At 38.3% G+C, this 26,202-nt stretch overlaps 1 protein-coding gene across 1 annotated transcript in view; it reads left to right on the top strand.

The window, feature by feature from the left end:
- yes1 (YES proto-oncogene 1, Src family tyrosine kinase) overlaps positions 1 to 26,202 on the top strand; it is a 32,750-nt gene that overhangs the window by 3,075 nt on the left and 3,473 nt on the right. Inside the window, exons 2-11 of the mRNA XM_051918248.1 lie at positions 9,879 to 10,166; positions 13,190 to 13,289; positions 13,891 to 13,989; positions 14,994 to 15,097; positions 15,201 to 15,350; positions 18,889 to 19,044; positions 19,509 to 19,688; positions 21,673 to 21,749; positions 22,569 to 22,722; positions 23,851 to 23,982. Coding sequence (XP_051774208.1) covers positions 9,887 to 10,166; positions 13,190 to 13,289; positions 13,891 to 13,989; positions 14,994 to 15,097; positions 15,201 to 15,350; positions 18,889 to 19,044; positions 19,509 to 19,688; positions 21,673 to 21,749; positions 22,569 to 22,722; positions 23,851 to 23,982 — 1,432 coding nt within the window. The 5' untranslated portion in view covers positions 9,879 to 9,886. The remainder of the gene's footprint in view (positions 1 to 9,878; positions 10,167 to 13,189; positions 13,290 to 13,890; positions 13,990 to 14,993; positions 15,098 to 15,200; positions 15,351 to 18,888; positions 19,045 to 19,508; positions 19,689 to 21,672; positions 21,750 to 22,568; positions 22,723 to 23,850; positions 23,983 to 26,202) is intronic.

Here is a 26,202-nt window from a genome sequence, read left to right as displayed (position 1 = left end):
CCAGAAGTAGTATTACATATACAATGATTAAATCTCTGTGCCTATACCAAAGATGTACTTATGATTATCCATGATTGTGGGTGCTGAAGGTAGAAAGGTGTGGACTATGGTGATTATGGACTATACATCCATCCCTCACGTCCATTTTCTTCTGTCCTCCCTCACCCCTTGCTCCAGCCTTTGACAGGCACAGCAGGTGGCTTTTGTGGTATGAATGGACTCGGAAGGAAGTTTGTCCCCCTCCTTGCTTGGCTCTGATTGGCAGCAGCAGCAGAATGCCATGGTGATTAGGCCATTCCGCAGTGCTGTGAGTGTGCCAGGGCAACTACAGTCTTACACGTAATGTTCAGCAGCCAGCTCAGCCAAGCTCTATATTTACTAACACAGCGTTTTCGCTGAAATCCAGAACGTGCTAGCTTAGGATGAAGATTAGAGCTGAGATTCAGAGATAGTTTGGGATTGGATCAAGAATGTCGGCGGTGTCATGGTCAGCAAAGAAGTATAGAAAAATATTTCAGGTCCTTCAAAATGGCATTATAAACACTTTCTTCCAGGACGTCCACAGAATTATTATTTTATAGGTTAGAACTTGACTTTTTGCCATCTTAACAAAGAAAGTACAAGTTTCACTTTTTATATTCAAGATTGTGTTGTTTGTACTTTGTCATGAGCATGGAATACAACAGAACTATACAAGATCAGACCTGTATAGTTGGTTATGTAACATCAGTGCTGGGATGGCCTGCATTGAAGGAGCTATGAAGTAAGAGATCTGATTCCATTTAGGTTATAAGATCAACCCACCTGCCTGCTTGCCGCCAAAAATCAACTACCTCCCAATTTCCTTGTTGGCTTGATTATAATGATAAAAGGTGATGTGTGTCCATTTGTTAAAAGAGTAGTTCATGAAAAAATAAAAATTGGCATTTTTTCCTCACCAGGGCTTGACATTAACTTTTTAGCCACTGTGGCTAGTGTTTTTCCAAAGTTACTAGCCACTCAGCATTTTCACTAGCCGCAATTTTGACATCGATACCATGGGGAAAAAAACTGCCATATAGATATTTTTAATATTATCATAATTTGGCAGCAGGTATATTAGGCTGCTGTCACTTTAAGACCTGACACACGTATCCATTAAACTGTTACACGTGCGTTTTCTTTCTCAGCAGTTTACGTCCACTTAAAACATAATTGACTGTGTTTACGTGAATACTTGCCAAGACTGGCATTTTGACATTATTTTGTTTTTTTGAGTAATAAGCAGCGAAAAAGAACTCAATTTAGTACTGAGAGTCGGCTTTGGGTGTGAACACAAAATCTAGTAAAATTATGAGCAATACACGCAATCCCACGCTGCAATTCAAGCCCTGTAACACCAACAATATTAATCCGGAGCAAAAGAAATGAGTGAGCGAGGGGAGGCGGGTTTGTGTGTCAAATCACTGTCAGAGAGATGAGAGCGAGAAAGCGCAGCTCTGGTATCGTGTATCTATTTTGCGGAAAGTGAGTATTGGAAGCGTTTCAGATATTTCAGGATCGATATGTATTGAAAAACTGATATTTTTGGCAACATTGCACTTAGTTTATTTCAGATGCGTTTTTAAAAGACTACAATTGACAAATGTATATATTATATAAAATTCAACCCACCAAAGTGGCTAGTAAGAGTGACTGTGTTACAACCCACATTTAGCGGGTTGACGGGTGTTAATGTCAATGCCTTGTCGTTCAAAACCTGACTTTTGTTTTTCTGAAGAACACAAAAATGTTTTTGTTTTTTTTGTTTGTTTTTGTCCATTCAATGAAAATCAGTTGAGGTCCAGTGTTGTCTTGGACCCCATGGAAATTGATTGTATGAACAAAAACTGTTACAAAGACATCTTTTGTGTTCCACAGGATTGATAAAGGTTTGAAATGACATGATGATTTTCATTTTTGGGTGAATTATCCCTTTAACCCAGTATCTTGTATAGTTTAGATGGGAGAAAGTATCACCTTCAGTAGTACTCATGCTTCAGGTGATGCAATATTAAATCCTAGTATGTGTTAACGCAGTGCAAACGTGCCTCACCATCACTAACCACTGCCACAAGTGAGGAACCATGACCGTGTCAGCTTTCTAACAGAGCACATTTCGAGGCTCTTATCAGCACTGAGGGGATAATAAGACGTCTCATAATTAGGGAGTTCGTATAACTGAGTATTTGATTAGAATGTGGGTCAAATGGTTGGTGTGTTATTTGATTTACCCAAGGCGGAGTGGACGCGTCATTACATGACATCACTGATAAAGGAGGGAAAGGCATGAATGAGTTGAGTTTAGTAGTACCATAGATAGATTCGAGCTTTTTCATTTGAAGCTGCTGTTGTACAATTTGGGTTCATTTTTATTTTATGTTTTTGAAAGACGTCTCTTATGCTCATCAATGCTGCATTTATAAAACTAGTGATAATACTGTGAAATATTATTACAATTTAAAAGAAATGCTCTATTTTTTATTTTAATTTATTATTCCTGTGATAGAAAGGCTGAATTACTCCAGTCTTATGTGTCACATGATCCTTCAGAAATCAGTCTAATATGCTGATGTGGTGCTCGACGACATCTAATTATCAATATTGAAAACGGTTGTGCTGCTTAATATTTTTGTGAAAATCAATACTTTTTTTTTTTTTTTTTTAGGATTTTTGAAAGTTGAAAACAGCATTTATTTGAAATGGCAATCTTTATTAATTTACAAAAAAAATCATACTGACCTAAAACTATTAAACACTAGTGTACATTCGCCCCCACCCTTGACAGGCCCAGTTGGATCAGATGGTGTGTGACCGAAGGCTTCAGGGACCTTGTGTAATTCAACCTCATTGAATTTGATTCAGTTTGATTCCGATTCCCGTTAGCCTGGAAGAGTTCATTATGTTCTGTTGTAGTTTATCGATCAGATCCAACTGTTCACATATTTCAGCAGCTATTTATATTGCAGTAATCATGAGGGTCATCTGATATTCCTTTAATGTATCTTGGCCACTTGTTCGGTTGTTCAGCTGTTTAGTTCGTAGACCAAGCGGCCAACCTGCTAACCAGTTTGGGTTGATTTACACTGCCTAACAGATGTGTGACCTATAACAACTGGGCATTGCCCAATGAGATTTATGACCCTTTGCCTGAACTCATTGACTCAGTTAAAAGGTCTTTGTAATGGACAACTATAAAGGATAAACCCTGAAGCACTGCTTCTTTTCACTGGCACAGACAACAGAGTATTATTGTGTTATTGTGGTTCAAAAAGTTTCACTTTCTATCAGAGGCCCTGTTTCCACCTTGTATTAAGATGCGTTTTGGTCGATCGGATCACAAGTGGACGAGGAAGACACATTCCCGTTTCCAACTGGTATTTTAATCTGTCTCTTTTGTCCACTTTCAACCACTTCTGTCCTGATTTCTTCGAGGGGAGGGTCTAGGGTGGGTAAATGTATGGTTTTTTTCTGATCTAATGGACAAAATAAGCTCACGCAATTTACATATGAATGCTACCGGAGACGACGGAAAAACATACAAAGAGCAGCAGCTTTAATTTCTGCTCTGATAGCCGCAAGACCACGCCGACCGCTATGAAATGGTGAGAGAACATTGTGCTTGGTACATTTTTCATTTTCAAACCAAACTTAGGTCTTCAGCCAACAAAGTTTAAATTCCATCTGCCTAGCGCGCTTCCCATTATGTTTACGTGTTAGTTCAGTAGGCAGAGAGTAGGTGGTCTTTTGCGCTGTTCGAACACATTCGACCACATGAGCGTTTCCACTATGAAAGCAAACCGGTCAAATGCGTTTTCGACTACCTCTGGAAGTGGTCGAAAGTGGACAAGCTCAAAACGTTTTACACTCTGTTTACACCTATATTTAGCGTTGTCTACTTGTGATCCGATTAACCAACACGCATCTTTTAGAACTTCACTGTACATTTACTTCTAAATTGTGAAGCTTAAATTCTTATGCAGTTTTATTTAAAATTAAAAAAAAAAAAAAAATTTTTTTTTTTTTAGATTTAGATGGTAGCGGAATGCTTTTCTTTGTTCAGGCAAGCCATATCCTAGTGATTTTTGAAGACATGTTTCGCACTTCCTAAGTGTCCCATGATAAACCCAGGATTTCCCTGTTAGGGCTTTGTATTTTGCTGAAGGATCAGATTTGGATTTGAGAATTGGAGAGCAGCTAAGTAGACATGTTTGACCATGTGCCTTTTTTCATATTTCTGATGTTTCTTACAGGAAATCTATTTTGCCTTGTGCTGCCATCATTCTTTTATGAATTATTTTGCGATGTCCTCATGCATCCATGACCTTGTGTGGTTGGTGTGGTCCGGATCTATGTCAGCGCTATTGGGGGCCACACTGTCCTCTAGAAGATTAGATAGTGGAACTAGAGGGATTAAATACCTTCAGGACTCAGATCAGGGGATTTGAAATGAGGAACCCAACACACCCTCATGCTGGGGCCCGAATCCAGGTCTTGTGTACTGCGGTGCTTAGCCTAAACAGAGCACTAAATGGCTCTTAAAGCTCATAATGAGCCTAAGCTACCATCCTGTGCTAGTGTTTGGGACAAAGAGGAAATGACTGAAGGACGATAAGAAGATAAGATGTTCCTTGACCTCCTAGCTTTCTCTTAAATACTATACAAATAGTTGTTGCAACCCTGATTGCTGAGCAAGTTGTAGTGACTTCATTTGTTTAATTATTGGTTTGGTATGTACAGTATAACCCAGCTTGCACCACTCAGTCAAGCTGTGTTTGTGAAGATGTACATGTGTGGATATACAGTGCAGAGTTCATCCGAGCAAAGAAAATAGGGCCCATCCATCCGTATCACTGATGTGTACACACTGTTAATGCTCTTTCAACCCTCTAAAGGCACAGACCTCTCATTGTTTGCCAATAATCCTCACATCTGCGAACAACTTTCTGTCTCTGCCTTCGTTCTTCCAATCCTTTGCTTTCATATGCTCTTATCAATTTCCCCATCACTCATGCTGCTTTTCAAATAGAGCTTTTTTAACAGACCCCAAACAAGTACTTGTGGTGGTGATCGACTAGGTTTGGAGTACATCCTTGTGTCTCTGAGCTAATACCAGATCTTCAGTACCAACTCAATACTAAAATTTAAAAAAGTAATGATACCCATGTTTCTACAGTATTGGTAGTCTATGGAAAGTCTTATTTAATTTTAAGCTGGCGGGACAAAAATTGGATGTCAAAATATTAGATTTGTGTATTAAAGCCTTGCAGTGTAAATGCAAGACTAGTCGTTTACCCTATGTGACCACTATCGTTCAAAAGATTGAGGTTGGTAGGATTTTTAAAAATGTTTTTAGAAGAAGTCTCAAGCTACATTTATTTGATCAAGTATACGGTAAAAAAAAGTCATATTGTGAAATATTATTACAATATAAAATAACCTCATTTATTAATTGTAATTTATTCATGGGATGGGAGAGCTGCCATTACTTCAGACTTGAATATCACATGATCCTTCAAAAATCATAGTATGCTAAAAATGTAAACATAATGGGCCTCATTCATGAAACTTTCGTAAATATATGAGCAAATTCGGAGTAATTTGCACGTAAAATTACGAAAACTCTCCTCCAGATTCACAAACGCTTTGTATACAATGGATTCGGTAGTTAAACGTGTATATTAATGAATTCCAAACATTTGTAAATAGGGCGTGCGTGCACGCTCATTCATAATTAACATAATCCCTTGAGTTACAACTACGCAAATTACGTGCCCAGGAATGCTGTGGAAATGCTGAGCGTTGGTTGCTACGATACAGAATATCCATGGCAGTAATGTGTTACTAGTATCTCATTTTGAAGAATATTACTAAATATAACAATGCAGTAACCTGCAATATTAACTTCTTTGTTGTTGTTCAGTAGTTGTACAAGTAGGATGATTGGTCGGTATAGTATTTGTCCCGCTCATCCTCAACTGGACGGCTGGGTAAAAAGTGACAGTGATTAGCGCTGCCTATTACTAAAGTTGAACAGTTAAATAAATAAATAAATAAAGACAGTGCAAATCAACTCGTGAAATATTATGTTATATAGTGCACAGAACTTTCAAATGTTTTACACGTGTTTGGGAGCAGATGTCAATTTCTTTCGTACCAACTAACGTTTTGAAAATACGAGCATTTTCGTGAATCTGAAAATGTATATCAGAACGGCTTTACGAGTGATTTACACAAAAATTCGTTCTGCTTATGTTTCATGAATGAGGCCCATTGCTGGTATTGACTACTGAAATTTTGGTCTCGTGACAATCCCACTCTCAGCCTCATCAGCTCTGTGTGCTTGTCACACACAGAGCACCAAGCAGCTCTCTTACAAAGCTCAGATTGTGCTCAGATTGCGCTCATGTTTGGTGCTCTGTTTTTAGTCCGAGTCCAACAGCATTGTCATTATATACTCTGTGCGCACTGCGAGCGAGAGCGATGCTACAAAACTAAATCACTCCCATCATGATCGACAAATCAGTGTCCACTGCAGGCACATGATGTCACACTTGCAGTAATGGGAGTGATGTTTTATTGGCATCATGACTCATTTACACCCGATCTACAAGTGAGAATGATTCGTAAACTTGAAAATTCTAACAGAGGTCGAGGTGGATCTGATTGAATCTCATTTGTCAGGGTAGGGGTGGGCGATATACCGGTAGACACGATTAACCGGTAGAAATTTGTCAACCAGTAGAGAGTTTGGACTATCTTCTATCTTATCGCGGTTACGCTCAAGTGACGTTGCCGTGCTGCGCCGTCACGAAAGCTTATCATTTTCATGCATTTTTTAACATTGCTGTTTAAAAACAAGTGATTTTAAACCACTTATGCGCAATAAGCAGCGAAAGAGAACTTCTTTCGGTATGTATGTGTGCTGCCTGAGAGATGGTTTCTGAGTGCTGTCTGAGAGGCAGGCGCACATGAAGCCCCTGCTCATAGAGAGCGTAAGTCTCAAACTGAGTTCTTTTTGCCACCTAATTGAGCTTGAACAGTCAAACACTTAGTTGTCAAAATGCCTGTCTTTGTGATTATCCTCTTAAACACAGTCATTTATGTCTTAAGTGAACGTAAAAAGTTGAGAAAGAATGAGAGAGAGCGCATGTGTATCAGTATATTAGATCAGTGCATTCGGTCTTAAAGTGACAGTAACCTATATACCTGCTGCTGTTTGTGTCATTAATGTTAATCAAACAATGAAATAATGATTAAAGTTATTTCAGGCATCACTGCGCGCTTTCAAATCCAGTATCGCTTTATTTTGCCAGTGCTGTCCTAATCGGAATGCCCAGAATGCTGCAGTAACTAATCAGGAAAAAAATAAATATATTTTTTAAAGTCACAGCGATCATCGTTTTCATGATTGATCGTCGCTGTCACGTCCGAGTACTCGTACACATCCCTAATCATGATATATATCATTATCGTGAAATAAAATTACTCATATCGCCCACTCCTATATCAGGGGTATGTATGTATGTATGCATTTTCTCTTCGTTGAAAGGATGCTGCGGTCCCCTCAGGCCTAGCCTTTGAAATTGCATTATGGGTATTAAAAGCAGATGATGTAGTGCTGAGCTTTATATGACTTCCATCAGAGGTCAGATCTTTCTCCAGTTACTTCCTGTCCACTGCTTCTCAGAGCTGGGATTGATTAAAGCCCATGCTGGCATGTTTACAAGCACCCGTCATTGGCTTATCCTGTCCTGAGGAGGTGACACCTTTCTAGCGGTTTCCCCACAGGTTAGGACATGTTCAGCCCACTTTAAGCTAACCACTCAAGTTCAACCACTTTTCATCACGTCGTTTTGCTTGAGTTTTTCCCTTTTCAAAACTTGAAACACTCCCCTCTATAGAGTGCCTCCCACATTTTCAGCTGCCTTTTCTGTGGAAGTATTTTTTCCTATTCTTTTTTTACCATAGTGATTTAAAAAAAAAAAAAAAAAAAAAAAAAAAAAAGCTATGAACCAAACCTGCCAGCTATGAGGTGAATCAACATTACAAATTTGGATTTGAAGAACCAAAATGGATTGCAGAAAAAGTGTTTGAATATCTGAAAAAAATATAAAGGTACAAGACCGTGTACTTAACGACTATATAATGAGGGAAAAAATTAATTGAAATAATTAACTTGAAAAATGATTGGGAAATTTTAAATACTTTTTATATATTCTCATTAAATGATATTTAAAAAAAATCATTAAGCTTTTGTCGCCATTTCTGAACAAGCTTATGATTAAGCTATATCCATAGAAATAATTAAAGTAGTCTAAGAGTGTAGGGAAACTCACTCTGTGTCATTCAAAGTGCTTCATGGGAGTGGATGGGTGCTACATCTTTTGGTGCGATGCAGTTTTACACCAGGAGGTCCACTGTTGAACATGGTTATTTAAAAAATGAGTTGAGTTATCGTTATCATTCAAAATCAATTCCCCTACGGAGAAAATGAATGGGTTTTTACTTCCGTAAACCGACTGTTGCACTCTATATCTTGTTGTTTCTCCCAGCTATCTGTGTTCCATGTATGGTGGCCCTGTTGTGTCTTGTAACCCTCCTCTCAGGGCCACCTGTTCCTTCAAGGCCACACTCGCATTCTTCATTCCTCAGCACATGTGTGCCTGCGCCGTGCCGAGTGCATCCCAGACAAAGAGGCCTGGCAGAAACACAAGCAGGGACGGGACGTCTGGAGATTATACTGTCAACTCTCTCGAGCTCTGCCTCTGAGGGTAAAGCCCTCCTATCACATTGACCACACGGTGCAGTCAACACATCCTGACGTGTTCGTGTGGGTTGTTAGGGACATGGATCGGTGACCCAGCACTGCTCAAAAGACTCTCGTGTGATTAACTCTGACATGTGCATTGCTGTGGAATGACGGCAAGTCTGTTGAAAGCAGCTTTGATTTGGCAAGTAACAGGAAGCAGATGCTCGTGCTGAAGTCTGATTTGGGGTTTCCTTTGTTGTGAAAACATTTTCCATGTTTGTCTTTTTATGCTCACTTTCATTCTGCATTTCATCAACTTTCATTTATTGTATAAACTGTAAAATTAATTGTGGTGTTCCTGCTCATACTTGGAGTTATGGGTAAAACTTAAAGGGTTAGTTCACCCAAAAATGAAATTTCTGTCATTAAGTACTCATCTTCATGTCATTCCAAACCTGTAAGACCTTCGTTCATCTTCGTTCAACACAAATTAAGATATTTTTGATGAAATCCGAGAGGTTTCTGAACCACACATAGGCAGCAACGTCATTGCACCTATCAAGGCCCAGAAAGGTTGTAAAAACATCGTAAAAATAGTCCATGTGACTACAGTGGTTCAACCTTAATGTTATGAAGCGACAAGAATATGTTTTGTGCACAGAAACAAAAATAATGACTTTATTCAACAATTTCTCCTCTTCCCTGTCAGTCTCCTACGCTGTTGACGTTCTAAACACAGTGCACCACTTCCGGGTTCTACGTCCGAACGCCGGCTCAGTATTGGCCAACGTTGCGTGTGATGCTGACACAGAAGCTGGCCAATAATGAGTCGCCGTTCTGACGTAGAACCGAGAAGCGCTGCACTTACTACATCAACACGTAACATTTACACACACGTGACATTGCAGTTCTTCGCAATCGCTAAAGTTAATTATTTGCATGCGTTAACAGCGCGACTACTAATCCAAGTTATCTTTCTCATCTTATTGCACTTTGACTGTCAAATACATACAAAGTTTACATAAATGCAGTCAGTTCTGTCTTTAGTGAACGTAAAAAATCTGATGCATGTCTGTGAGCTGGTAAATATTAACTCCATTCTTCACAGGCTTGACTATGGGCTGTGTCAAGAGTAAAGAGGACAAGGGTCCTACACAGAAGTACCGACCAGATCCCACCAATCCCACTCCTGTGTCACACATGGGTCTATACGGACCAGACCCCACCCAGATGGGCCAGTCACCTGCCCTGAAGGGCCCCACCAACAACTTCAACAGCCGCACAACTGGGCTTACCCCATTCGGTGGATCCTCCTCTGTCATCACACCCTTTGGTGGAGCCTCCTCTTCCTTCTCCACTGTTGCTGTGAGCAACCCCTTCCCTGGTGCCGTCACAGGTGAGTGGATGAGTGATAAGAGCTCTACCTGAATTTCTGTGAAGTAGCTTTGTATAAGGAAAGAAGAATTCCTAAGAAACCATATCAGATGTCTGATATCAGGTCTGGCCTCATGGATCACGGGTTTTGAAATTTCTCCATTCCAGGGGCCTCATTTATAAAACGAACGAACGATTGATTTGATCCAAAATATAATGGATTTTATCCCACATCAACATGATATTTACATATCCCTATATATTTATATATCCCTCACAGCCTCATTTTGTTGATCTCAAATTAAATATGGCATCTATAGCACCATAGCTCATTCAAAAGCTCAGAGTCACCATGAGGATAAAGGTTGTGTTGTGTTTGGTGTTTTGTTTGTGTATGTAAGCACTTTTATGAAATCAGAGTTCATAGAAGCCAGATGTTATGTAAATGAGACCACTAAAACAATATATCCAGTGTTTCATTAAATTAGAATTACAAGCTGCAGTTGTAGTAGGCCTAAATAAAAGAAAGGGGAACTAATGTGATTTATTCCTCTTTGTTCAGTGATAATTTCTCTGTTCTGCTTCAGGCCGTGAAGAGATCTCTTGATACCAAGTCTTGCTCTCCCTGACTCTAAGAGGCTGGGTATAAATGCGATATGTGTCTACAGCAGAAAACTGAAATAATTAGATCTTTGTGTGTTCTCTGTAAACGCCACAGTTTTTATTCAGTCGGGCTATAAATAGTGTAATTATCACATCATGTCTTGTCACAGGGCAAGCGCTGTTCATGGATCTGCTTTTTCAGGCAGCATTTGATCTGATAGTCTTTGCTTAACTGCTAAATCCAGTGCGGTCTGATGGAAATCGTCTCCAGGGAAAATCCGGAGAGTTTTTAAGATCTTGTCGGTGTCAGTCAGTGCGAGCGGGCAAAAGACCCACATAAAATATATTCTTTCTGGCATCTTTGAAATTATACTTAACTGATGTAAAAAAAAAGAAGTTATTTTTACCCTTCCTGACAATATTGTGCTGCAAACATCAATAACAACTTTAACTGTTCAATTGCTGGTAAATGACTATGGTATAAGTGGGATAATCCCAATTGAAGAAAAGGTGCAACACTCACTCTAGAAAAAAAAACTTTATTAAAACAAGTAACATTTCGGACATTGTCAAGGCCCTCATCAGACATCAAGAACAACTATATCACACACTGCTTTATACACTCTTACAATTAGCAATAGGTGAACTCTACTAATTGCGAGAGTGGCTTTATAACAGGATTAAGAGGGAAAAAGAGAAACATCAATAGAACATACCATAGCCCTTTGGGAAACAATGTATGTAAAGTAAAAGTTTCCCAAGATCTGCCATTCACATCAATATCTCCTCCCCGGCCTGATGAATAAACTTGTTCAATACTAAAATAAAAGAACCTGCAGATAGAATGTGGATGCTCTTTGAAATGGACATGGACAATCCACATGGACAAAGTATAGCATAAATGAATTACAGGTGACTATGCTTTTTATAAATAAATTTTTTGCCTGTTCTAGGGTGTGAAAAATATTTCATCCTCCTAGTGTATTGACATTGGGTACAGTTTCCACACTTGTAGTTAACAGGAGGAATTGCAAATGATTAAGGCTTGGAAGGACTTATGCATCAGCCCTGACTAAGGAGTTATTAAATTCTTTGCTCTATGAAATGACATCAATGGAGGGTGCTCAAAAGTTTTCAAAAGGTCTAGATCTGATTTGAAAATGTGCCAATATTCTTCAGAATACTGTATGTGGAAATGAACTGCACAGTGCATTAAACGATTTTTACAATTGCAAAGGAAGTTTTAATAATGATGACAACATTATTATTATTATTATTATTATTATTATTATTATGATTATTAAAGGGATAGTTCACCCAAAAATGAAAATTTGATGTTTATCTGCTTACCCCCAGGGCATCCAAGATGTAGGTGACTTTGTTTCTTCAGTAGAACACATGATGATTTTTAACTCCAACTGTTGCGGTCTGTCAGTCGGATAATGCTTGTCAATGGGAACTCCATTTATAAGATTCAAAAAAACATGCACAGACAAATCCAAATCAAACCCTGCGGCTCGTGACGACACATTGATGTCCTAAGACACGAAACGATCGGTTTGTGTGAGAAACCGAACAGTATTTATATCATTTTTTTTACCTCTAATACACCACTATGTCCAACTGCCTTGAGCATTCGGTGTATGTATGTATGTATGTATGTATGTGTGTATATATATATATATATAAATGATTAACATTAATATATTTGCAATTACAATACACATTAATATATTATTATTTTTTAGAGTTTTTGCTGTGTATCGCAGTTGTAATAAGACATTTAGCTGGTAGCAGTATCAACTAATGCAATTTTGCTATTGTGACAACCCTAATTACTCATCATGAACACTTTGTCTGCAGGTTAAAACCTGATCCAAATTAATAGTCAGACAGAAAAAAAAAAAAAAACAGCACCCATGTACACGTCATACCCGTTAGGCTTCTTGACTTGGCAGATCTGTGTGTGCCTGTCTGTGTGTGGCATAGTGGATGTAATCAGCGGGTCGGCCCTCTGTTCTTCACTAATGGATAATCTGGTCTCGGGGGCCTCTTTAGGTTTAATCCAACCCGTTCCTTTTGTCCTCCCTCACACTTAAAACCATCTCAGCTCTGCTGTCTTTCTACTTTGTGTCCAACTGGGCCATCCATAAACCGTGCTGGAGAAAATCCCATTGTTTATATTGCCGAGACAAAGAGCGAGCCGGCTAATGATAACTGACTGTAGACGACCAAGCCGGGAACAAAAATCAATGGACACGTCATTCAGCATGTCTATAAATGCTTAACTAAACTCTATTATGTGGCACAAATGAAAAATTAAGTTACTTGGGAGCAGCTAACTAGCTATTAGCGTCTTATTATTGTATTGCTTGTCTGAGCCTGTGATTTGCATCTTTACACAATCTTTAAACATTCAACCGTCATTGATTTTTCTTGCAGGTGGCGTAACTTTCTTTGTGGCCTTATATGATTATGAAGCCAGGACATCAGATGACCTTTCCTTCAAGAAAGGCGATAGATTTCAGATCATCAACAACACGTGAGTTCCTTTCCTCTTCCTTTCCTCCACACACGTCCACTCTATAGTCTATAGTTACCTTTTAAGGACCAGTTTGAGTTTTTTTTTTTGGCTGGTCCTCACTCTCTGACACCCCTTTAAAGGGCTATTTTAAGGGTTAACATTTGGTTTTAGGGTAGGGTTAGCCATTTGGTTGTGATGGTTAAGGTTATGGTAAGCGGATCAGGGATTTCATTATATCAGTGAATGTCAAAGATAGTCATACAAACGTGTGTATTATGTGTCTGTGTATTTATTTATATATTTGTTTTCTTTTTTAATCCATCATTGTATTCCAAGCTCATCGAGGGCGAAATCTGTCTGGGTTAATGTGTTTCCATAATGGGCCATCTGTTCAACCACCAGCCATGTTTGGCGTTCAATAAATGCTCACTACTCAGATTTTTTTCCCTCAGTAATGACCCTGACATTTTAATCATACACTTCAAATTCCTTCACATCCCTGCATTTTTACTATTGATAACACAGCCTGCAGACACAGGCTTGTTGCTAAATAGTTTTCTGTTTGTGGTGAAGGACATGAGCCTGATAACTTGGTTGTGTCTTTTGCTTTGGCCCATAGAGAGGGAGACTGGTGGGAGGCTCGCTCCATCAACACAGGGCAGAAGGGCTACATTCCCAGCAATTACGTGGCCCCTGCAGACTCCATCCAAGCAGAAGAGTAAGTAACTCCTCTCCTCCTGTGCTTATCCAATCATCTCATCTCTTCATGCCGTAATTAAGAGAGCGTGATGGCCGGTCACACGTACGCCCAGAGCCCTGGTGCTGACAAGCACACCAACAAACGCATGACTGCGAGACAAAAGACTCTCTTTTTGAGTTACAAACTTTACGTTTCTCTCTCTTTCGGTGTTACTTCCTTCTTCACCCATATTATTTCATATATATATATATATATATATATATATATATATATATATATATTATAGTCTCTGATTTAAACTGAATTTATTTCTGAAAATCGGTTTTAACCATCTATTTCAGTGAATCAATTGTGATTCAATGATTTGTTTGTAAAAATCTTCACAGAGGTCTTCATGTAGCTTTATTGTATATTATGTTTATTGGTTCATATAAATTCTAATTAATTAACATGATTAAATGGCATTCTGCATTGTTCATTTAAAAAAAAGTGTAGAAATATGCCTTGATATTTTTTTTACTGCTTTATAACAAATCAAGCTATAAATCAACAGTTATCATGATAGATAATTTGAACTCCTTTAGGCTTCAAGATACACTAATATTTAAAAAAAAAAAAAAGAAATTCATTTTTATTCATCAGGGATATGTTAAATATATAATAATATGTACTATAATAAATGGTGTTCTTTATATTAATCAAAAAATCCTGGAGAAAAAAAAAAAAAAAAAATATATATATATATATATATATATATATATATATATATATATATATATATATATATATATATATTACATCTATTTCTTATTTTTCCAGTTATCTGGACACTGACTAATTCATCCAGGACAGATACAGAACAATTGAATCAACTCTCTTTTCAGAGAATAGCACATTCTTCATCAGACTTTTTTTTTTAAAATACTAGTTTAGTTTCAGACTGCCTTTTATATGTTCCACAGCATTCCAAACTTTTACATGGCCGGGCAAGTGATTTATTTTCATTTATTTCCGTCTCACAGATGGTACTTTGGAAAAATGGGTCGTAAAGATGCTGAGCGACTGCTACTGGTTCCTGGAAACCAGCGGGGCACTTTTTTGGTCAGAGAAAGTGAGACCACTAAAGGTAAGCGTATTGCTATCTCTCTTAAGAAATGTACAGCACTGGTACTCAAACCCAAACCAAAGAAGAAATATTTTGAATCCATTCCTTCCTCTCCTCCTGGCAGGGGCTTACTCTCTCTCAATACGGGACTGGGATGAGATGAAGGGAGACAACGTGAAACACTACAAAATCCGAAAGCTTGACAATGGAGGCTATTACATCACCACAAGAGCTCAGTTTGACACTCTACAGAAACTGGTGAAGCATTACACAGGTTAGCACGTTCAGTTAGCTCAAGTTTTGAGTTCTACTGAAGTTATATGATGTCTTGCATTTTATTGCATTCACTACCATTCAAAAGTTTGCAGTTGAGAATATTTTTATGTTTTTGAAAGAAGCTTCTTATGCTCAGGCTGTAACTATTTGATCAAAATACAGTAAAAACAGTCATTTAAAATGTAAAATAACTGTTTTACTGTTTTACCTCAAACTTTTGAACAGTAGTGTCGAAAAACCTGAAGAAACAATATTGTTTATTGGATCTTCTTTCAATTCAAATGGACTTTAAGGGTTTTGAGCAAAACTTGACATGGCCAGAAACTTTGTGAGAAGTACAGAAGCCCTGAATACCAGGCTTGTGGAGATGGCAGGGTGTTGGTTTGAAGCTTGGGGGTCTCACTATGACTAGCGCTAACAGGTGTCTGACGTCTGCTGTGAGAAATGTGTCCTCGTTCACCCAGACTGTCAGTTAATCTTGGCTTAGTTTTCACAGGAGAATGTCTTAGGGCTTTTGACATCGACACCTCTTTGATCTTATGAGACGTTACGTGTCCTGCCACAGCGCTGTTGTTGTAGCTGACGTCAGTCCCCACAAAGCTAAACCATCACATTCTCCTAATTGTGGTTTTTGTCAAGCCATCAAACCAATGATATGTTTACCTCAGCGGTTAAACTCTCAATGCTTATTATAAACTACATGACAAAAAGTATGTGAACACTCTAATAAAAAGGTTTGGTTTTCAGCTACACTCATTGCTAGCAGGTCTCCTTAGACAAACATTTACAGTAGAACAGGGTGTACCTATTCTTTTCCAGCTTAACAATGCATCATGTATAAATGGTTTATTGAGCTTGGTCTGAAACAAGCGTCCACAAGCCCAGCTACTGTTTTGTTTAAAAATATATATTCTTATATTACTTAATTTTTCTGTGAAAACTGTGATACATTTTTTTTTTTTTTTTTTCCAGGATTCTTTGATAAATAGAAAGTTCAAAAGAACAGCATTTATTTAAAATAATAATCTTTTGTAGCATTATAAATGTCTTTACTGTCACTTTTAAACAATTTAATGCAGGGGTTTTCAAAGTGTGGAGGGGGAGGGGGCTGCCAGAGCATGTGCGCAAAGTGGTAAAAAAAAAAAATCATTAAATTAATTGATGATTAATCATTTCAGTCAATACATTTTAGGGGAAACAATGCTTTAAAAAGCATAAAGAAGCAGGTTTTTGGACAAGAGACATTATATTTCTCTCTCCTCCTCAAACTTCTGGAAAGTTTTAAGTCCAAGGATCCAGTAAGCAAATGCATTCAAACAGTCAGTCCAAAACAGCCCTAATGCAGAGAAAACCCAGCCAATTTCATCAGAGATGGCAGAGAGAATAGTGTATTTGCTTTCAAAGCACTATCTCTCCTTTTTCAAAGCACTATCTCTCTCCTCCTTTTTTTTTTTTTTTTTTCTCCCCCAAGCCATTTCTCATCCTGCTGTGAAATACAGACTGAACGACGGCTCAAAACACCCAACCGCTGCATGAGCATATGATGTGCATCTCTCTTGATTGGATAAAGCAAACCAGTGTCACGCTAGTAAAGTTTTGATGGATGACGAATGTAATCAAATTACAGTGACATACAGGAGTCGTACACGAGACGAGAGTCTGTTATTATTGATGCGCAAACAAAACGTGTATTTGCGGCGCTCTCGGCGCACTGATCGCTATTGAAAATGAGTAAAAATTGGGGGGTGGGGAGGCACTATAGTGTACGGTGTGTCAAAAGGGAGGCCCACCGTCTTCGACTTTGAAAACCCCTGATTTAATGCATCCTTGCTGAATAAAAGTATACAATCCTTTAAAGCTGCAGGCCGTAACTTTTTTTGGCTAAAAATGATCCAAAATCAGTTTGATACATGAACAGCCAGTGTTCAAAACTATCTCTTTACCTTAGCCCGATTCACAACGGTAAGCTTGTAATAATGTTTTCTAATTCGGGTGGTACTGGTGGGTTTCCACAGGAAATTCAAGCATGCTGCTGTTTGTCTTTGCATTATTACGTCACGTCTGTTTACATAAAGGAGGAGTCCCTGCTAGTAGGCTATATCATGTGAGGATGCTACAAGCGGCTGATCATTTATAGCCTTTTCTCACAGCAGCTGCAATAATTAAACTTATCGTTTTGATGGCGGATTGTAATCCAGAAAGGTCCAAATGACAATTATCAGTGACAACTGGAGATTGACCCGTAAAAGCATAAGACTGCGGAGTGGCTACAGAAATCGAAATCTATAGGTAACGCTAATATACACTAAATAAACATAGTCACGCAATACTGATGTTTTTAATATTAACAATTTGAGAACAAAGTATAACAATAATAATAATTTGCACAGTTTGTTGTGATATGAGCTAAGCGATCATTAGATTTAATCACCATTGGTAGCACGATTTATTGTAATACTTTTTTTCTGTGACAGAAGTGACAGATTTGTTACTTACTTGTTCAGATGACATTTTCTAGTGAAAATTCTTATTTTGGTCATACTTTCAAGACGCAGAATCTGTGATTCTGAAGTACAGTATCCACACCGATGTGGTGACTGACAGCAAACATTAGATTCATCCGCGCTGAGGAGCTGTGCCGATGCACAACCCCATAAAGAGAATTCCACAAATAACTGCAATTGCAGGTTTCAAACAGAGATGGTGACAAAGAGGCAAAACTTATGGACTGCAACTTTAAGAATAATCTTACTGCCTCCAAACTTTTGAACAGTAGTGTAAATCCCAACTCAATTACCATAGCAAAGTTCCAAAATGTAGTAGAAAATCTTGCCTGAAGAGTGGATGCTGTTAGGGAGGACTAACTTGCCATTAATGTCTATGATTTTGAAATGTTTAAATTCCCACTGAGTAGTGGATTTAATTGTTTTCTGTCAGGCCTTTCATTCAACCTGTTGCAGACCTGAGGGCCTGTGAAAGAAACAAATTTGCTGTTCAGATTCATCTTATCTGAAGAATGTCAAGGCTTAATGAAAGGCCATCAGTCCTTGTCTGGCTCTCTCTGTGAGACCCGCTTTGTAAAGATTTTAATCATTTTGTTGAAAGACAGTGATTAATTGGTTTTATGGCTGGATAAATGATGAATGACTTTTGCCCTCACCTAGGTCATTTTGCAGTCTTGTTCTTTTATGGTCCTCTACTGTTTGGGAAAATATCACAGACCTTGTTTCATTCAGAATGGCATCTGTTCATTTTGCTCAATTTTTCTCTCGCTCTCTATGCTATTTGTTTTTAAATGACGTTTGAGTTACAGTTTTTAACACAGGACATTATGTACTGATCTAAACAGTATTGAGATCACAGTAGTTTTTATTAAGGGAGTGTCTATTGTCTGGATATGGGTGTCACAGGCGTAATTTCCCTCAGGGAAAACTAGTCTCATCTGCATAGGGTTTATGACTGTTGTGTTCTCTCTGAAATCACTCTTCGTGTGTGTGTGTGTGTGTGTGTGTGTGTGTGTGTGTGTGTGTGTGTAGAGCATGCAGATGGGTTGTGCTACCGACTGACCGCAGTGTGTCCGACGGTGAAGCCCCAGACTCAAGGTCTGGCTAAAGACGCATGGGAAATCCCACGAGAGTCACTGCGTCTGGAGCTCAAGCTGGGTCAAGGCTGCTTTGGAGAGGTCTGGATGGGTAAGACAAATGCACATACAACTCAAACTCATTCCCCAAAGCACCTGGAACACTTTACCCTATTCTCCTACAGTGAATTTCATATACGTCTGTTGTTTTTGCAAATACACCAGAGTCCTAGAGGGAGGTGTGAAAGTGGGTTATTATTAAGTACCCGCGTCTTTCGTCACCGCTCTTAAAGCTTGCCTCGCTGCAAGCTCCAACATGCCACATCATAGAAAACTATGTCAGGAATTGTGTGTATGTTTGTTTCAACACACATAATAGGCTCCACATAACTATTTTGTCATGAGCTGGCAATCTGTGTCATTACTGCTACATTTTATTGTAAAATAAAAGAATTAAGACTTCAGTTCCACTTCTGGATTAAACAGTGTTTTTGCTCTTCAAAAACATTGTTTATTTGTGTAATGTTGTTTTGATTTCTTTCTTTTGCACTCTCATTTTCATTCTTTTTTTTCTAGGTACTTGGAATGGCACAACTAAAGTAGCTATAAAGACTCTGAAGCCAGGCACCATGTCTCCTGAAGCCTTCCTGCAGGAGGCCCAGATCATGAAGAAGCTTCGGCATGACAAGCTGGTGCCCCTGTATGCCGTTGTGTCCGAGGAGCCAATTTACATCGTCACTGAGTACATGGGCAAAGGTAGCTTGCGCTCTTGTTCCTTACTTCCTGTTTATTTTTAAGCTCCAGACAGTTCAAGCAATTCTGTCATTTCTGACACAACAGCATCTTGACCCATATTCATTAATAATTTAAGGAATTTATTTTGTAACTATTTTTATCATTGTAGGGGGCGTTTACACAACACTGTTTTTAACTAAAAACTTTCTCCTCTGGTTTCACAGACAAGTTGGTCCCAGACTAAAATGCATGTTTGAGCTGTTTTAACTGAAAGCAACTTACACTAATACATCTTAAAATGTCAGTGTCATTGTTTTGTCTCAAGATGCACACCAGTAATGTTTTTAATGCTACTTAAATGTCCTAATTGAGCTAAGGCCTAATCCTAGCTTAATCTAAGCCCAGTTTGTGAAACCAGGGCCTGTATTCTTAAAGCTTCTAAGAATCCTCTCAGAAAGCTCCTAATTTAGCTTAAAAATTTCTATCTAAGAGTCTTAGCTTAAGAGTGATTCGGGACCTCGGGATCTAAAGAGCAACCCTTAGCAAGGAAGTGACAAAAACCTTCATCTTAGTGAGGAGGTGGGGCTGACCCCGTTGCTAGGTATGACACAGTCTTTTGAAGACTGTGATTGGTTGGTTGTCCAAGAAGGAAAAAAAAAGAAGAGCGCTTTTAAGTAGGGTGTATTATGAGCCTTCACTTTGAAATTACAGGCGTAATTTTGGCCATTTCTGCGCTGTGTCTGAGATGTTAGCGTGTCTCTAATAAAATCGGTCACAAACATAATCCCTGCACAATCTAATATGTAGCGTCTTATTAACTCACTGTCATCCATTGTCTGCAACACATTTTTTTTCTCCCTCTTTGCGTTTTGTCCATTTTCTCCACTGCTAAAGAGACTCTTAAGCCTCTTAAAAGTCCTCATCCATACTCCTAACTATTTTGGACCTTACAACTTCTCTTAAGGGTTAATTTTTTAAATTTTTTCTTTACTAGGATTTTTTCTTTAGTTTTAAGAAGTGCCCACATTTCTTTAGAATTTTGTCACTAGGAGCAACTCTTGCACTAAGAATTTTCATGAATACGGGCCCTGGCCTTTATGCATTTTGGTCGTTCATTTACACAACACCGTTTTGGGTGCCTGAAAACACAAACTTTTGAAAACTTGGAAGCCAGTTTTTGAAACCGATACCGTTATTGTCGCTGTGCAATCTACAGAAACGCGAATTTGTGAAAATGGTAATTTAAAGCTTGTGTGTATTATGTGTTCAGTTTATAGGCTTGTAGTGTTTCTTTACAAAGTGACATTGGCGGCCTAGCAGCATAATACATGTTTTTAGTGGTTTTCGCAGATCTATGTGAACGGGGATTGTTTTGACAATGTTGTCGTCTGGACATGAAAAACACAAAGAAAAAAATGTTCATATATTATATAATATATACACACACACACACACACACACACACACATACATTTTATATTTTACCTTATTTTTCTGGTAAGAGCGGGCGCAGCCATTTGTTATTTAATGTGTCTTGCTTCCGGTGTCATTCGCTTCCAGTTATTTTTAGCTGTTCAAAACTGCTAAAAATAGCTGTTTTGAACAGCTGCTTGATATTGCAAACTGGTATTTCTTACCATAATATTTTGATGTATTGTCTTAATTATAAACACGCTTGTTTGTAACGCGAACAGTTTTGCAGTTTACGGCACTTTGATATTCTTCTCATTATTTCCCTATAGCGGCTAATAAAACGGAAGTCTCATACATTTTCTAAGTATGTTTCATTATATTATTTATATAATTAAAATATAAATAATATAAAATACATTTTATAATTTGGTGTTGAGATGGTTATGACAAAAATATAAGAACAATACAATTATTTTTAAAAATTATATTGATTTAATTTGAATAAATGTTAAATATATTATGTATGTTTATGATTATATTAACATTATTTCATATTATATCAATTGCTTTACTCTGCGCTTCTCTCTTTCAGGGAGTTTGCTGGACTTCTTGAAGGAGGGTGAGGGCAAGTATCTCAAGCTGCCCCAGCTGGTAGACATGGCTGCTCAGGTGAGAGAGAAACCCAACCCCGATCCACTGTTAACCAGCCAGCTTTGTTTTCCTCTTCCACATTTAGTAACACACAGCTGCCCAGTCATTAGCAGAAGCATGTCACAGTGAACCTGGACAAGCGGCATCTCCCAGAGCGGCAGGGTTTCTGTTTCAACCTCCATCTGGCTGTCATATTTATTTCATATCTGATATGACATCCTGCTGCCCGTGTGTCTCTCCCAGGCACTATGATCCTCATTTCCCGCCTAATGCCTGGAGCACTTAACCGCCACTCTTGTGGGGCCACTTCACTTTAATGTGTCTACTCAATTCTGCTCTGTTCGCTTAAAAAAGCTTGCTGTTTCTCTCTCACGTTCCTCCCTCCTCTTGCGCTCGCTCTCTCTCTCACCTCCCTGAGCTCCCATCACTGCCGCATTGCTTGGCTGAGGCTTCAATCTCCCTCTCACATCTCAGCTTGCAAGACGATTCTTATGAAAACCTTTTGGACAGTTTTTCCGTCTGAGATTGTTTGTTAAATTCCCTCAAGAATATTTTGTCCTGTTTTCTGTTTTTTTCTTTTAAGCTTGTGTTTAGCAACCTGTTGGCTTGCTTTGTAGATTTCACCCACTAGCAGCTATTTGGAGCTGCTGTTTTCACATTTGAACATTTGGTTAAAATGTAGATTTTTAAGCACTGAAACCTCAAACATGTGCCCCCTTATATGAACCCATAAATGCAGCATTCCGGTGCTCCTAAAATAAGATTTCCATGACTGGATCTGACAGGTTGGCTTTTAGAAGCATTTCTGCAGGCTTGATTTCCTGTTGTCTTGTCTAGATTGCAGATGGCATGGCCTTCATCGAGAGGATGAACTACATCCACAGAGACCTGAGGGCTGCTAACATCCTGGTGGGAGACAATCTGGTCTGCAAGATCGCTGACTTTGGCCTGGCTAGACTGATTGAAGACAATGAATACACTGCTAGACAAGGTATGTGGATGGAAATGCGATATTAACACTTTCTATAATTCGGCCTGAAGCGATAATTACACAATTTCCTGGTCATGATTTTTCTTGATTGCGGATATTTGAAATATCACGATTATTATGCACTTTAAATTCCAATCACGTATTGCCATCTGACTAAGGGAGTTTTATATGAATGTATAAATATTTCTGGTCTCCTTTTTCCAGTGCAGTAGTGTATATGAGCAGCGCATAATGTTATAATATTATGCAAAATTATATTATTATATTGCTAGAATAATATTCCGCTGGGTTGTGAATGAATAGTGGATTAAGAAAGTGAATCAAAAATAATTTAAACACTATCATTATTATTCTACCACCGTGCAACTTTTATTTACAAAGCCTGAATGGAAATCATAGCCTATATATTTTTAATTGTATAATTTCATGTTCAATGATTTATTTAGGTGAATGCTTTAAGCACAAGTGACATGTATCAAACATTTTGTTCACTTGTAATTCAAACCGTCATGGTCTTAAACATTGATATAAACCCAAAGCTTAATTTGAAAATGGGGGTTCATCCACAGAATCAGACCTTTTAATAAGAGTAAAAAGAGTAAATGGTCATACACAAAATATGCGCGGTGAAATATGTAACTCACCATCTTTTGTTTAGAACAATGCTGCTACTGGCAACAAAAGCCATTGTGCTGGAAATTACAAGGCAATCTAATCATGCAGAATTACCTCAATTACTGTTTGAATCCATTATCTCCCAGAATGCACTGTGACTGTGAAGAACAAGTTGACTTGCCATTTCCTACATAAATGTTGAATGATGATTTTTCCTTGCAGGGAGTTTTTCCTTCTTGATCGATGTATGGGAGGATTTTATATAATATAATATAATATAATATATATGTATATACATACATGCATACATACATACACACACACACACACACATATATATATATATAACAGATTTCCTTTGCTACTTTAACTATCAAAAACATGGTAAAAAATAAATAAATACCCATTTAGAAGTCGACGGGATGTTTTAAAATGCTGACATTTGCTTTGCTTTAGTAATAGTCATTGACTCTACTGCAGTAATTTAGAGATTGCGTGCCATTGTTCCTCTAGGAGCCAAGTTTCCCATTAAGTGGACTGCACCAGAGGCAGCTCTGTACGGCCGATTCACCATCAAATCTGACGTCTGGTCCTTCGGTATCCTGCTGACTGAGCTGGTGACCAAGGGCAGAGTGCCATATCCAGGTGAGAAATATTATTTGATTCAGCAGTAAAAAGATATTTTTCCTCTCACTCTTTCATTTTATTATAATTGCACTTTAATTTGGATTGAGGTAGACTTGGGATGGTTTACCCAAAAATGAGAATTGTCATCATTTACTCCACTCATTTCGTTCCAAACCCATAAGACTTTGGTTAATCTTCAAAACACAAATTACATTTTTTTTTTTAATGAAACCCAAGTGGTTTCTGTCCCTCCATTAAAATTCCAGGTAACCAAAATTTAGAAGATCATAATGGTGCAGTTTAATCCATGTTTTGTGAAGAGATATGATCCTTTTTGATGAACAGATTTAATTTTGGCTTTTTTTTTTTAACATCTAAATAATGATTGGCACATACATAGTAGTATTAATTCACATATGAATCACGATTCTATCTTCTAATGATTCGCGTCAATTCACATTTCAAAAATCGATTTTCTAAAGTGTTACACTTCTTTAACTTCTTGGTACTACTTAAAGTTATTGACATGTTGGAATGTTAATGATCACAATAAGCCGCAAAAAAGGATGCTGACGGACACACAGCCGAAGCGCGAGCACAGTTATTTACGTAAACATGGTCTGTTGTGTCCTACGCGAACGTAAACCGTTAGGAGAAAATCGGATGTGTAACTATATTAGATCAGTGCATTCATTCATTCAGTGTTTCATTAATAAAAAAAATCACTCGCTGCTTTTGACTGAATCACTTTAGCGTCTGTAATATGAATCAGATTACATTTAATTCATACAGTGAAGACTATACAGTGTTTTATTTTTATATTTGATTATTCAATTTCTGTAGTATTTCTTACTACATGTTAAATAAACCTAGGCTACTGTACCTGGAAAAACTTAGTTTATTTAATTTGTATATTTTTTCTATTATATATGTCCTATTGATTGGCGATATTTATCTCTTCACAAGACTTAGATTAAACCACTTGGACTATGACCTTTATGACCTTTTTGGGTCTTACCCCTAGTTTTGTTTACCTGGACTTTCAGTGGAGGGACAGAAACCTCTCAGGTTTCATTAAAGAAATCTTAATTTGTGTTTTGAAGATTAACCAAAGTCTTGTATGTTTGAACAGCATGAGGGTGAGTAAATGATAACAGAATTCTCATTTTGGGGTGAACTATCCCTTTTAGTATCATACACCACCAGACACACCTGAACCAGCTAATCATGGTCTTCAGGTTTTCACAAAACTTACAGGCAGGTGTGTTCAACTAGGGTTGGGACTCGAGCTTGTGGGTTGGTAGAACTCCAAACTGAGAGGTGCAGATTCCACTGTGCCCCCTACTGGAGCAGAGAGGGACTGCTGGGTGTGTTATTACTACTCTGAAGGAGCCATCTGGCTGAGGCGGGCATGAAAGACTGACTGGGCACCAGTTCTTATTTGCCACCATCTGTCTTTTCCCTCTCTGCACTTGTCCCTCACACAGCCCAGTCTGTCATTTGTAGTGCTTACCTAAAGCATCTCACTGATGCTGCACATCACACACCCAGTTAGGCTTTCATCAATCATTCAGTCGTACACTATTAGAGTCCGTCCATTATTGATGGGCATCTGCTTCCATGCAGAGTACTAGATAAGGCTGGATTAATGCGACAACTTTGCTTAAGTGCGGGGCAGTGTGGCTTACTTTCAGCAGCCGTTACTCCAGTCTGCCATTTGAGTTCAAATAAATGTCTCGCTTAAGGAATTATTCTAATGCGCTAGTTTGATACTTGGGAAACATTCCTTATTCTTAGCCCAGTTGTGCTGCTGAATTTGAAAGTGTGAAAACTACAGTACAGAATTTTGGTTTAAAAAAAGGCCAAAAAGAAAACACATTTCTCTGAAGGCTTTTCCATGTATTATTGTCTTTGAGAGAAGAAAGCAAACTGCATCATACAGTGCAGAGAGAGACGAGAAGTATATCACAGTCTCTAGTTTGAGAAACAAGCCCCTCACTGGTGCTCAGCTGGCGGCTTTATTGAACGCTGCACGCTAAACACCACTTTCATTTGTAACAGTGAAGAGAAGACTGAGATGATTCTGGCCTTCAGGCAGAGTTTAAAAGAAAAAAGACACATCTGACACCGACAAATGCGAAGAATGAATCCAAGTTTGAGGTGTTGAGCTTTTGTGGGAGCAGTAGAATGAGAAGTGCTCTACAAGCCAGTCACACCTACAGGAAGTACTAAAGAAAA

The sequence above is a fragment of the Ctenopharyngodon idella genome, chromosome 2 (assembly GCF_019924925.1).
Source record: "Ctenopharyngodon idella isolate HZGC_01 chromosome 2, HZGC01, whole genome shotgun sequence".
Lineage (NCBI taxonomy): Eukaryota > Metazoa > Chordata > Actinopteri > Cypriniformes > Xenocyprididae > Ctenopharyngodon > Ctenopharyngodon idella.
The sequence above is the reverse complement of the archived record's forward strand: the minus strand, read 5'-3'. Positions and strand labels throughout refer to the sequence as shown.